Genomic DNA, 13,250 nt, shown 5'->3' on the forward strand with positions numbered 1-13,250 from the left:
GAAATTACACCATATATGGATTCTACAGACCCTACTGAGTATTCCCTACAACATTTTTATTGCGACACCTAGAAATAGATTTTGCTCTGGTTTTCTGTTCTACTTGATAACTAATTGCACCCACCTGATGTGCCAGGTCTAAATCGGTCCCTGACAATGAAAACAAACAGTGGAGCTAGCTTCCAGGTCCAGAGTTGAGTTTGAGGGCGGAGTGTTCTTATTGTGGGCAATGGAATGGGTGGAGTAAAAGGCCAGCAACACTCTGTATTGTTCAGAGCCCCATAAAAAGACACCATATATAGCCTACATTCCACAGACCCTACAGAGTATTCCCTAAAATATGTTTTTACTGTGGCACCTAGAATAGTTTGTTTTACACGCCAATAATATTCCATATACAGTGATTTGCATTGGGGGTATTTGGCCTTGGAACATGTTTTAAAACACACGTGTTGCAAATGTCACTTAAATATTTATATTGTTCATGTTAAGGCAATTATTAGTTTTTTGACATGTTCTTCTATTACGCGGGGGACTTTTATTTTGAACATCTCAGATCGTCATGTCTTCCCTCTGGGTGGGTGTTGTAGAATTTGGATTTACCTGTAGCCGCAGGTAATAACCTACACGGGCAGACGAAGGAACAGAACACTGTGGAATTTACCAAAAGAAGCATAGTCTTCAGTGGATAGGGTTGGTAGGTAGTTTATATGTCTTGGAATCGGCTGACTTTGTTGTGAAGAAAACACAGGTGGAGAGTTGAGAAACCGATACACACAAACTCGACTCAAAGCAAGAACGTTTTCCTTACGGACTTCCGTAATTTTATCGGCGTCAAGAGTTGACAAAAGTAACCCAAGCGATTTATGCGGTAAGTTGACTTTTCCGTATGTTTACCGTATGAAGAAGCTTATCCTAATTTCGAACAAGCTTAACTCTAGCCCGACATAAAGTGACCTTATAGATAAGGTGTTTGTTTTTTGAAAAGTCATATTTAATAAACTTTCCCAATTTCTTTATTAACCTACAAAGGTAGCATACCTGGGTAGCCTACGCGATCAAAACAGACCGAGTGCACGCACGGAAAATGTATCCAAAACAAAGCCGTTGTGACAATTCCACAAGCCGAATTGATACGCGATTTAGATTGACTTGAAATATATCAGAATTTGACTTTTCCTTATGGCATGCTCTCCAATTGCATGTATTAGCAAAGTAGCCTACAACAACTAACTATGGGCTGTATCTCAAAATACAGTATTAGTACAATGTTTGGCGTCAATAGTCTACTTGTTGCAACAGGAAATGATTCATGTGACTGTGACTGGCAAAAGAGATGATTAGTAAGCATAATAATTACTGTGTTTTAGATATTTATTTAACTCTGCAAGTCAGTTAAGAACAAATTCTTATTTTCAATGACAGCCTAGGAACAGTGGGTTAACTGCCTTGTTCAGGGGCAGAACGACAGATTTGTACCTTGTCAGCTCGGGGATTTGAACTTGCAACCTTCCGGTTACTAGTCCAACACTAACCACTAGGCTACCCTGCCGCCCCAGATATGACTATAAAGTGTTTATATTCCATTGTTCCCATCATATTGAAAGGTCCCGGGTGCTTTGAGCCATGCCTGGCCACAGCACAGGGGCTCCTCAGAAGTCCCGCCACGACAAACAGCACAGGGGACACAGCACCAGGGCTGACGGCTACAAGCAGGGATACACCATCTCTAGAGACAGTACTGCCAGCCAAGAGCCCTACAAGGACCCCCATGTCGACCACAATACACGGGAACAGTATAATGGTGACCACACCCGTCACTCTGAGGGCCAGCAAGGCCGCAGGGGAACCCCCCCAACACGACGCGTCAGCGGGCGGGGGTCAGAGACACTGGGGTTCATCCCTGGCTCAGCGGACTCACCCCAGAGCACAAATGCATGTGGCTCCTGTGCCTCTATGGGCTGGAGTGGCTGCAAGGCTCTCCTCTGCTGTGTCCTCACCTGTGGCTTCTGTGGCAGCCGGGATCTCTGTCTGCCTGTCAACAACGAGAGCTCCACAGACCACCCCGGCAAGGCTGACCCTGAGCAGCCCCACTCCCCCAACGGCGTGGCCGTGACCAACCCCACCTGCGGCATCCCTCTGGAGCCTAGCATCAAGCCTGCCAAGCAGCCCTCCAAGCTGCCTCCCAGTGACAGCTTCCGCTACAAGGACGTCCGCATCGGGGGCCAGACGGTCGTCTATCCCACGTCGTCGGGCCCCAAGCGGACGCGTCCTGGCGGCAAGGGCGACAGCCAGCGTCCCGTCAGCAACACCAGCACCATCTACTCCCGGGAGGACCTGGATCTGGACGACCTGAGCGACAGCGGCACGGACATTGACTCGCTCATCACTAAGAAACTTCTAGAGCTCTACGCGCTGCACCAGATCGACCAACTGGCCAAGTGCACGTCGGACTCGTCGTTCTCAAGGAAGACCAATGAGATCAGCGAGCTGATCTGCAGCATTGCTCAGGACTACAACCTGGAGCAGCGGGAGGCAGAGTGCAGGCTGGTGCACGGCGTCATCCGCATCAGCACGCGCAAAGGCAAGAAGAACAAAAACTCAAACTCCCAGGCCCAGGAGCCAGTGCACCAGCAGCCGCGAGCAAACGGGAGGAACGACCGAGGGACCCTCCTTCCTGACAGTGGCAATGAAACAATGACGTACACCTTTAACAGCAGTGAGAGTAAGAGGGTTACCACATTCATCTATACATTCAAAATAACTAGTGCATTTCTGGTATTGAGAGTCTTGAGTGAATAAGGGTGATAAGGTTTTGTCTTTCAATTTAAGTCAGAAAATCCAACAATGAATTCTTTGAATTACAACAATGAATTACTTTCCCATTTAACCACCCACCTTTCCCCTATTCTTACTTCACATGTTTGTTGCAAACCAAAACTATAATCATACTCTCCATAGATGACTCTGCTGAAATGCTTTTGGCGCACTAGTGTTTGTCTCATCTCTTCGGTATCATTGAGTCTCCGTTTTCTTTCATATACATCTATGTTTGAGTAACTCTACATTGTATTTTTACCACAGTGGAGCCTGAGGTGAAAGTGTCGGAGCTGACGCGGTCGGACGAACTAGCCAGGAAGATGAGGCACTACAGTGGAATAAGTAAGTACTTCTGTATATGAATTCTCAAAGTCTCACAGTAGGAGGGCTGATATTGGGTCAGTTTAGTATTTTTACATCATAATGAATGAGATTTCTAGGACATGGGGTACCTGATTCTAGATCAGCACTCCTCTGAGATTCTTTTAGAAAACGTGCCCGAGTCTAGCTAGTCTAGGCCAAACCTGCTCGTACGGTAACATTGTTTGCCACTTATTTTACAGTATTTAGATTACTTCTATATCAAGACCCTGTACTTCCCTATACCATAGATGGTGCACTGTATAACATGCAGTGCATTCGGAAAGTATTCAGACCCCTTCCCTTTTTCCACATTTTGTTACGTTACAGCCTTAATCAATTTTGGAATAAATACAATGTTTTTAGAAATGTATTAAAACAAAAAAAACAGATACCTTATTGACACAAGTATTCCGACTGTTTGCTATTTGACTCTAAATTGAGCTCAGGTGCATCCTGTTTCCATGGATCATTACTGAGATGTTTCTACAACTTGATTGTAGTCCACCTGTGGATATGATTTGGAAAGGCACACACCTCTATATAAGGTCCCACAGTTGAAATGTGCATGTCAGAGCAAAAACCACTGCATGAGTTGGAAGGACTGTCCCTAGAGCTTGCCGCCCGGCCAAACTGAGTAATCGGAAGAAGGGCCTTGGTCAGGAAGGTGATCAAAAAGACGATGGTCACTCTGACAGAGCTCCAGAGAGACAACCATCTCTGCAATACTCCAAATATCAGGCCTTTTATGGTAGAGTGGCCAGTCTGGAGCCACTCCTGAGTAAAAGGCACATGACAGCCCTTCTTGGTGTTTGCCAAAAGGCACCTAAAGGACTCTGACCATGAGAAACAATATTCTCTGGTCTGATGAAACCAAGAATGAACTCTTTGGCCTGAATGCCAAGAGTCACATCTGGAGGAAACCTGGCACCATCCCTACGGGGAAGCATGGTGGTGGCAGCATCATGCTGTGGGGATGTTTTTCAGCGGCAGGGACTGGGAGACTAGTCAAGATCGAGGGAAAGATGAAGGGAGCAAAGTACAGAGAGATCCTTGATGAAAACCTGCTCCAGAGGACTCAGGAACTCCGACTCGGGCAACGGTTCACCTTCAACAGGACAACAACCCTAAGCACACAGCCAAGACAACGCAGGAGTGGCTTCGGGACAAGTCTCAATGTCATTGTGTGGTTCAGCCGGAGTCCAGACTTGAACCCGATCGAACATCTCTGGAGTGACCTGAAAATAGCTGTGCAGCTACGCTCCCCATCCAACCTGACAGAGCTTGAGAGGATCTGCAGAGAAGAATGGCACATCTGTATTTTGGGATTTTCTCCCAATCTTGCAGCGTCATACCCTAGAAGACTTGAGGCTGTAATTACTACCAAAGATGCTTCAACACAGTACTGAGTAAAGGGTCTGAATACTTATTGTAAATGTGATATTTCTCTTTATGAATTAGCAAACATTTCTTAAAAACCTGTTTGTTTTGTCATTATGGAGTATTGTGTGTAGATTTGAGGGGAGGGAAAAAAACTATTTGATCAGTTTTAGAATAAGGCTGTAACGTAACGAAGTGGAAAAATTCAAGGGGTCTGAGTACTTTCCGAATGCACTGTATATCTCGAATCTGAGCCAGCATCTATTTACAGTGTGTTGGGTTCTGTAGCATTTCAATGTAATTGTTCTAAACTGGAAATAATCTCCCATATCTGATCCAATACATGTTTTCAGAACAATAACACATTGTTTCCTTGTTGTGGTTCATGGAATGGTTATCTTTACTTGTCCTGGGCAGTGTTCATTTAGGTACCAAACGGAAGAAAACGGACTGGAACAGGGAAGGACTAGCTCGACTTGTTACAAACGCTCATTTTCCATTGTAAAAGGTTTTAAAACGTTTCTAGCTGCGTGCCCTAATAAACGCAACCCTGGGTTCTATGCGGCAGGCAGCAGAGGAAGTAGGCCTAATCTCTGGGTTGACTGTTCCGGTAAGTCTATGGTTAACGCAGCTGTAGTGCCCAGTGCAGCTGCAGGCGTTTTCTAACCTCTCTGATCACCAGTGGCATATCGTGCTTTGACGTGACTCCTGGAGAATAAAAGCCTTCTCATTCCTCCTTTTTCCATGTGCTGTTTTCTCCTGGCTATTATACCACCTCCCCCTCTCTGCCACCTTATACACCCCTTGCATCCAATCTCAGTTCCCCCATTTGCTCAGGGTAGGTAGTGTATGTCGTCCCCTCGGGCAGCGTATCAGGTGACATTAAATGCCTGCCACATAATGGTCAACGGTTTATTATGGAATTTGGGGAGTAACCCTGACTACAGCTTTTTTTGTTATACGGTGGTGAGAATAGAAGGTGAGGGGCGGGAGTCTTGTTACAGCGCCTTTTGAATGGAGGGACATTGTGGTGTTTTCACACCATATGCATCTGTGGGAGTGTGCCAGGATATCATCTGTCAGAATGTCATTTTCTATTTCTATTTGATGAAGGGCCAGTTTGCTGGACACAGATTTAAGGCTAGTCCTGGAAATAAAAATGCTCAATGGAGAATATGTAGCTTTTAGATCCAGGACTAGGCTTAATCAGTGTCCAGGAAACCGGTCCCGTAAGGTATCGTGTGGTTCAGTAACCATTTAAAGCGGTAACTTCAACTATTGCTATACCTTGTAGTCTCTGTCCATTCCAATGCTGGCTGGTAAATGTTTCTCTCTATTCTGGCCCTCCTAGATGACTCCTCCAGCTCAGCTGCAGCCTACTCTCACTACCAGCATGACACAGAGACTGACTCGTCAGGGGCCCCATTGCTGCACGTCCTCTAAACGTCATGACAAGGTCAACACAACGTCCAGGGCACAACATTCTCACGGGCCTCAACCGAAGTGGGGCCGGCTGTTGTGTGATGGTGGGAAATGTTTGTTGATCAGCCTATTGTTCCTCCAACACTGTCATGCTTCCCTGGAACTGTAGTAGAAGGCCATCTATAGAGACGGAGAGGATCTTAAGTGTGGGACTATTGAAGCCATCTCTTCACTCTGGTGTGGAATCAGCATGTCCTTCCAAACCATGGAACCGTGAGTGAGGCCTGCTTGCAATGGGGAAGGGAGAGATGGTGGCACCACTCTATGGGTGCACAATTGGCACATATCTGAACATCCGAAAAACAACAGGATTTTTTAAATATTTTTTTTTAACGGGAAAACTATGGACTTTTTTGTATTTGCATGCTATGTTGTAAGTTGTTTTTATACCAGTTATGTTGTTGCCTTGCCACTCCAAGCAGAGACACTAAAATCACTCCATGCCATTTTAACTCTGTTCTCAGTAAAGTGACTGATCCTAATGCATAACCGTCCCTGTTTAAGTGTGCATGTGACAGTGCGTTAGGGCAAATTGACACCCTACCATTTGGACCCAGTAGCAGGTTTAGCTTCATAATTTACTTTCAGTGTCAAAGGAGTTACTTTGTACAAAACTTCTTCTTTTTTTCTAAGTTAATGTTGCTTCGTGGTTTGTGTAAACATCTCATTTGAAAATGTAAAGGGGGCATTTGGTCACTTTTTAAACAAAAACAAAAAAAAGTAAATCTATAGGTACATTTTTTATAAAAATAAAAAAAGGAATGAATCCGCTTGCCTGTTTATGCCAACTTGCTACTGTTTAATTCAACTTTTTATCTAATATATGATAACTATATTAACTTAAATCTAATAGAGTATGCTTATTGTTTGGGTATGTACATTGGATTGCATCCTAACTTGAGATCGAGCTCCATTGACACCTGTGTTTAACTCAAGTCAAGTATTCGGATTCGGGCCATTGAGTCTTGAAAATTGCTCTGTGCTGCTTATGTTTATGCACAGATGTCTATTATTGAGGAAGACTTGGGATTTTGTGTTTTTGCTGTTGGGCTAGTCTCTCTGTCATTTGATCAGATGTATGTTAATGGTTAGCTATGCAGCAGAAGGGGCAAAAAGAGCTAGTGTTGGCTTTACGTTTTGAAGAGGCTTGTACTGGTTGTTTATTGTCAAGCTTTCAATCTTTCCTTGTAATGTGTTAACTTATATTATTTCAGCACTAACTACTCCTGCACACTTGTTTTCCCTGCTCACCCTGTCACAGCAACATGCCTGTGCAACGTTGTCGGGCTACCTTATCAGCACCTCTGTATTTCTCCCCGTCTCTCAAATTACTGCTGTCATACCCCCCCCCCCCCCGGTCAGTGTGTTGTTAGCCTATTTCCGCCCTCAGAGAGAAAGGAGGAACTCGTTTGACTGGTTTTGACAAAAGAAAGGATATAAAAATCCTGCTGTCTGTCCTGAGTAGTTCATCGCAGAGGGGAGCATTATCAAGAAAATGAACCTGCTTTTGAGAATTAATCAGTCGCAAAGCTCTGTTGGGGTTTGTTCCTGTTTTCCCTGGCTCTGCCCCCTCTGCATTCCAGTTCTACCTGTGTGAGGTGTCATGAAATTATAGTTATTTCACAACTGACACCTCATGCCAGGTCACATGACCGTATACATACCTTCTCTAAACCGATTGGCGCAGAGAATGTATCTTTTCTTGGATGTTGACACATTTTAATAAGCATACAAAACTCCCAAGTTGTCCGTGGATAACGGATTTGTGTCATTGAGTTTATCATCTTGACTCATGTCTGCCTGATTATGTTTGGAAGAATTGAATTGTGTTAGGAACATTAACCTAATGAAGGTTACATCCGAATCCTGCTTGTCCTGGTGTCAGTTTAAATGACCACCACAGGAGGGAGCAGCATACCACAATAACTGAAAACTGTTGCCCTGCTCCAGCTTAAAGGGGTAATGCACCTGCTGATTTCGGCCTTGTTTTTTGGCTTGCTCCTCAAGAAATGGTGGCGGACGTGACTGAAGCCAAACGCGAGTTGGTTATGATGTGTGGTTGGATATGGGTGTGTGGTTGGATATGGGTGTTTCTCGAGTGTGTGGTTGGATATGGGTGTTTCTCGGGTGTGTGGTTGGATATGGGTGTTAATCAGGTGTGTGGTTGGATATGGGTGTTTCTTGGGTCTGCCCTTGCTACACCAAGACACACCTATCTGTCAGAACCTTGCCCGCAGCTGTTTCTCCTCACGCAATCACCAACAAAACCTCCAGCAGGTTGAGTTTAATAAATACAGGCAGATGTATGGTGAGACGCCGGAGGAAGCTTTGGATAGGTCAGTAGCATACAGAGTAATATGAGAAGAATGCAATTGCTGAATATATGTCGATATATTCTAAACTAAGTGTTCTGATAACTTTCATATGTATTAACAGGTTCATGTTGAATAAACAACATAATTCCACAGAAGCAGTGTTCTGCTGATGTAAGTGTGCATCATTCATTGAAATTCCCAGCCGATACAGGTATTGTGCCTATTGACAATTTTGTCTGGTGGTAATTGGAGCTGTCTTGGCAGACATGTCGGAGTGGTTATACCTTCCTGTGTGGTATCCCATATACAACATGAGTTCCCTGATCCTGGTGCAGAATACACAGGGTGTGTGTATGCCAGGTCTCGCCTGTACATGTACGTCAGTCCAATCATTTCGGAAGTCTCCATGTGCTGGCTCCATACATCTGTCCGTGAACGCATACACACACACAGTCACTTCTATTACCAATGTGTTGTGAAATGTAATGTCATGTTTGTAATTGTATCTAACTGCCTTAATTTTGATGGACCCCAGAAAGAGTAGCTGCTGCTTTGGCAGGAACTAATGGAGATCCATAATAAGTACAAATGGCAGTTAGGTAATATCTGACATAACTCAATATTAGGAAGGTTCCTAATGTTTGGTGTTGCATTCTTAGTGTCTATTATTATTATTATTATTATTATTATTGTTCACTTCTTTTTGACCTGCACTGTTGCAATTACATGTGACTAGAAGCATTTTTTTAATCTAAACAAATAAATAAAAGAAGTGAGGCTGGAGGTGAGGTCTTTGTTAGAGGTCCTGGGTTCGAGCTTCGGTATGAGCCGAATCAGGAGGAAGTGGTACTCGCTAAGCAGGCTGCATCATGTCCTTTCTTTCGACGCCAAACCCATTGCTGGTGTGCGTGGCCAAAGAGCTCTATTTTCAGGTTAAACAATAAATGTAAACGCCTGGAGTTTGCTAAACAACATTGGCACTTGGATTGGAACCTGTGCTATCGTCAGATGACATGAAAATAGAGCTCCGTGGCCACGCACACCAGTAGTGGATTTGGCATTGAAGGAAAGATGCATATGCAGAAAATGACCCCATAACTACTGTAAAATATGGCTATTTTGCTTCCACTGGTCCTGGGGCCCTTTTATGGTCAACGGCATCATGAACTTTACTTAGTACCAGGACATTTCTGCTAAAATCTGGTTGCCTCTGCCAGGAGGCTGGAACTTGGTAGCAAGTGGATCTCCCAGCAAGAAAATAACCCCAAGCACATATCAAAATCCACAAAGATTAATTGACCACAAAATCAACATTTGGCAATAGCCATCTCAGCCCCCAGACTTGAACCCCATTGAAAACCTGTAGTTTGAATTGAAGAGGGCAGTCCATAAGAGCAGATGAGGATATCAAGGATCTGGAAAGATTATGTATTGGGGAATGGACTATTTCAAGCTCTGTTTTTCAGGGTGAAATCTGAATTTGAGATCCACAAGTGTGATTGCATGGAAACACCACTGACCCAGTGAAGCTAAGGTATTTTCTGAGCCTGGAGTGATTTTACATCTAGGGTTCAGGAAGCTACATGAACTTAACTTTGTATAAAATCATACATTGATGTCAATTAAATATTTGCTTTTGTATCATAGGATTTGGACCTCAGTGTGTAAAATTACACTGAACAAAAATATAAACGCAACATGTAAAGTGTTGGACCCATGTTTCATGAGCTGAAATAAAATATCCTAGAAATGTTCCATACGGACAAAAAGCTTATCTCAAATTGTGTGCAGAAATTTGCTTACATCCCTGTTAGGGAGCATTTCTCCTTTGCCAAGATAATCCATCCACCTGACAGGTGTGGCATATCAAGAAGCTGATTTAACAGCATGATCATTACACAGGTGCACCTTGTGCTGGGGGACAATAAAAGGCCACCCTAAAATGTGCTGTTTTGTCAGACAACATGATGTCACAGATGTCTCAAGTTTTGAGGGAGCGTGCAATTGGCATGCTGACTGCAGGAATGTCCACCAGAGCTGTTGCCAGAGAAACTAATGCTAATGTATCTACCATACGTCGTTTTATAGAATCAATAGAATAGAATTACAACCTAATGTTAGACGGTGTGACGCTCGACACATGTTGAGATTGTATTCTTTATTTAAGATATACATAACACTGTGACATTTTTCGTTCAAGCCCGACCTTGGCTTCGTTAGACTGAAATTATTATCCCTCCTCATATCTTATTGGTATGATAAGGAGAGTGACTGTTATTGACTGTTGAGACAGTCACTATGCGGTTCCGTTGAGGCTGTCTGTCGTTGCTGCGTTGAGCCACTCGTCAGAGGAGAGAGGCAGCAAGATGACGGAACAGGGCACCCAGCTGGTAAACCACCTTCCAAAGTGCCCTCTGTACCAGTGAGGTAATACAGATAAAGCTTGCCGTAGCTTGGGGTCAAACACAATATGAATCGACAGGAACTGGAGCAGGAAGATGGAGACTTGCGGAGCACTCTCACACTACTGTGATAGCCTTGTCTAGGTATGAAAACATCACTGATGCTCCACACCACTCATTCCCAATTCCCAACACAGATTCCCTCTAGCCCAATGATTAGGGGGGAGAATGTGGGCTTCGAATTCTGCACATATTATTCCAGTGCCCTGCTTATTAGTAGTTACTTTAGAAGAGATATGTTTAAATTGAGCTTGAAGAGCTCCTTGAATGACAATGCCAGCTGTAATATAGACCTCTTGAACAGGAGACGTTTAATCTATTGTGGCTTGGCTAATGGTGTTTGTATTCTTGTCTCGCTAACCATATTCCAAATTGTAAAGACATAACCCAATAATTGTATAAAAATATATTTATAAAAAATATTCTGGAGGCTGTCCCAGAAATGATTTACATTATTCATGCAAAAATACACAAAACAAACAATGTATCTAAACGGTATTCTGAAAAATATACATGATTGTAAGGAATGTGTATTGTAGACCGTAGTGTAGTCTGATATAACCAGTAAAATGTCTGTTAACTACCAGCCATTGTGACTTCAATTTTCTACCAAAAATGTTGCTAATATACAGTGAATGTTGCTAATTCATAGTTGGATGTAAACAATAGCAAACTGTTCTCATATTTTCCAGAGAAAAAATAATAATTTTCCTATTTGGTCAGACATTTATTACTGGGAATAAAGAATACACATTTATTTTGTTTCCCCTTATAACGAGCTCTTATTTGTCAATCTCTTCACCACATGACCAGACACCTCCAACTCAGTCACGGGGGCTCAATATCCCTCACAGTGGGAGCCCAAACCCCTCAAGCTTAAGCTTCAACTTGTCCCAGCGGGAAATTATATCAGGTCTCTGTATATCAGCCTTACAGTAGCTACCTGCTGAAGAGCATATCGACCAGGAAGTCCAGTAGATCTGCTTGGCCAATGACAGGACGGAAGAAGAGCTCGGTGATGAGGTTGGGTGTGATGGTTTTGAGCATGGAGGCCGCGAGCAGGATACGAGCGAAGCGGCTTCGGTCCGCGGGGTGGAGCGGTTGGACCACCTCCCTCAGAGCATGCTGAGCCTCCTGCTGTAAGCCCTCCACGAATAGAGCTGCCTTTAGGTCTTTCACATCTGTTGAGGAGGACAGAAATGTATCATGAGTGGACAAGCTACGTGTTATACACAGTGGTACAGTACAGTACTGTTCCGTTATATATGACATTGCAATTGATTTTTGTAAACCTAGTGGTCAGCTGGAGTCATTGAAAGTATTTTATGTTTTGTTGCGTGCGTTAAGCCTTAACAAGTCTTATTTAATGTTTGAATTCTGTATGTAGGGAGGTTTATTAGATCATCAAGCAGCTGTGGGGAGGTAAAATCCCTACCAAACAAACACCATTGACTGGTTGAAATGTTGAAGCTTTAAGGCAAACCTCACCTGGGTTAAATATCATGGTGCCCTTGAGGTATGCGTACTCCTTTGGACTTAAATCCAGACTCCAGAACTTTTTTAGGCATGACTTGAGTTTGTTCACACCAACCAATGTGGGCTGCTCTCTTTCCGTCTCTGAGCTCTCTTGAGAATTCAAGAGGATTCTTTTCAGCATGCTATCGGCAGGGGTGTCGACGATGTCAAAGTTCATGCCTTCCTGGGCCAGACCCAAAATAAAGAGTGGCGCCCAGCAACTTTGGAGGAGCGATAGTTGATCGTTTGGTGGGAGTTGGTTGAAAGCAGGTAAGTTCTTCATAAAGTGAATTGTTTTCACCAGCACTCCCGATGCCTCTTGGCAAATGTCTGCTGGACTTTCCAAGCACACTGTCCGTCGCATCTCGCAGTTGCATCTATGAGGTATCAAGTTGTAGTTCAGGTTGTTGTGGCTTGACTTGACATTTTCTTGATTGAGGATGTTGTAAAGGATAGCATTTGACTGCCTGACATTGTAATCTGTACATTGACATACGTTATCCATTTTGATGAGATACAGAACAAACTCTCAAAAACAAAATGAAAAGCTGAAATACATTCAAATGCTCTTGTCCTACCAAGACAGGCTCTTGTTGAGGTGGTGTGTGGTTGTGCGGATGCCTTACACCATGCTTCTACTTATAAGGCCAACCCACTGAGCTAAACTTGTGCACCTTGACCTGTCAATACTCCCTCGGCGAAAAAACAAAGAGCCCCTAAAGAGCAGACAACTCAACTGACGGCGTCCCCTAAAGAGCAGATAAGGTATTCTTATTGAAAACCAATGGATAGAGCATATCCATATTGGGCGGGGTGAGCCTAATCTGTGAGACTCTGTCATTACCCAAGGCTGTACCAAGCTACCAAGGACTGTGGGAGTACTCAAGCACACTGTATATAGCTTTCTGCTCATTGC

At 43.7% G+C, this 13,250-nt stretch overlaps 2 protein-coding genes across 2 annotated transcripts; one reads left to right on the forward strand and one right to left on the reverse strand.

Moving 5' to 3' along the window:
- The first annotated feature begins 624 nt into the window (after positions 1–624).
- Positions 625–6,796, forward strand: LOC139380987 (keratinocyte differentiation factor 1-like). Its single transcript, XM_071124208.1, has 4 exons — positions 625–871; positions 1,608–2,725; positions 3,085–3,162; positions 5,912–6,796. Exons 2-4 carry the CDS (start codon positions 1,627–1,629, stop codon positions 6,001–6,003), a joined length of 1,269 nt encoding a protein of 422 aa, XP_070980309.1. The 5' UTR covers positions 625–871; positions 1,608–1,626; the 3' UTR covers positions 6,004–6,796.
- A 3,748-nt stretch (positions 6,797–10,544) lies between these two features.
- LOC139380993 (nuclear receptor subfamily 0 group B member 2-like) lies at positions 10,545–12,932 on the reverse strand. Its single transcript, XM_071124219.1, has 2 exons — positions 12,308–12,932; positions 10,545–12,000 (listed from the first exon to the last, which is right to left on the reverse strand). Exons 1-2 carry the CDS (start codon positions 12,837–12,839, stop codon positions 11,759–11,761), a joined length of 774 nt encoding a protein of 257 aa, XP_070980320.1. The 5' UTR covers positions 12,840–12,932; the 3' UTR covers positions 10,545–11,758.
- Between the last annotated feature and the right edge of the window lie 318 nt (positions 12,933–13,250).

Source organism: Oncorhynchus clarkii, chromosome 2 (assembly GCF_045791955.1).
Source record: "Oncorhynchus clarkii lewisi isolate Uvic-CL-2024 chromosome 2, UVic_Ocla_1.0, whole genome shotgun sequence".
Classification (NCBI taxonomy): Eukaryota; Metazoa; Chordata; class Actinopteri; order Salmoniformes; family Salmonidae; genus Oncorhynchus; species Oncorhynchus clarkii.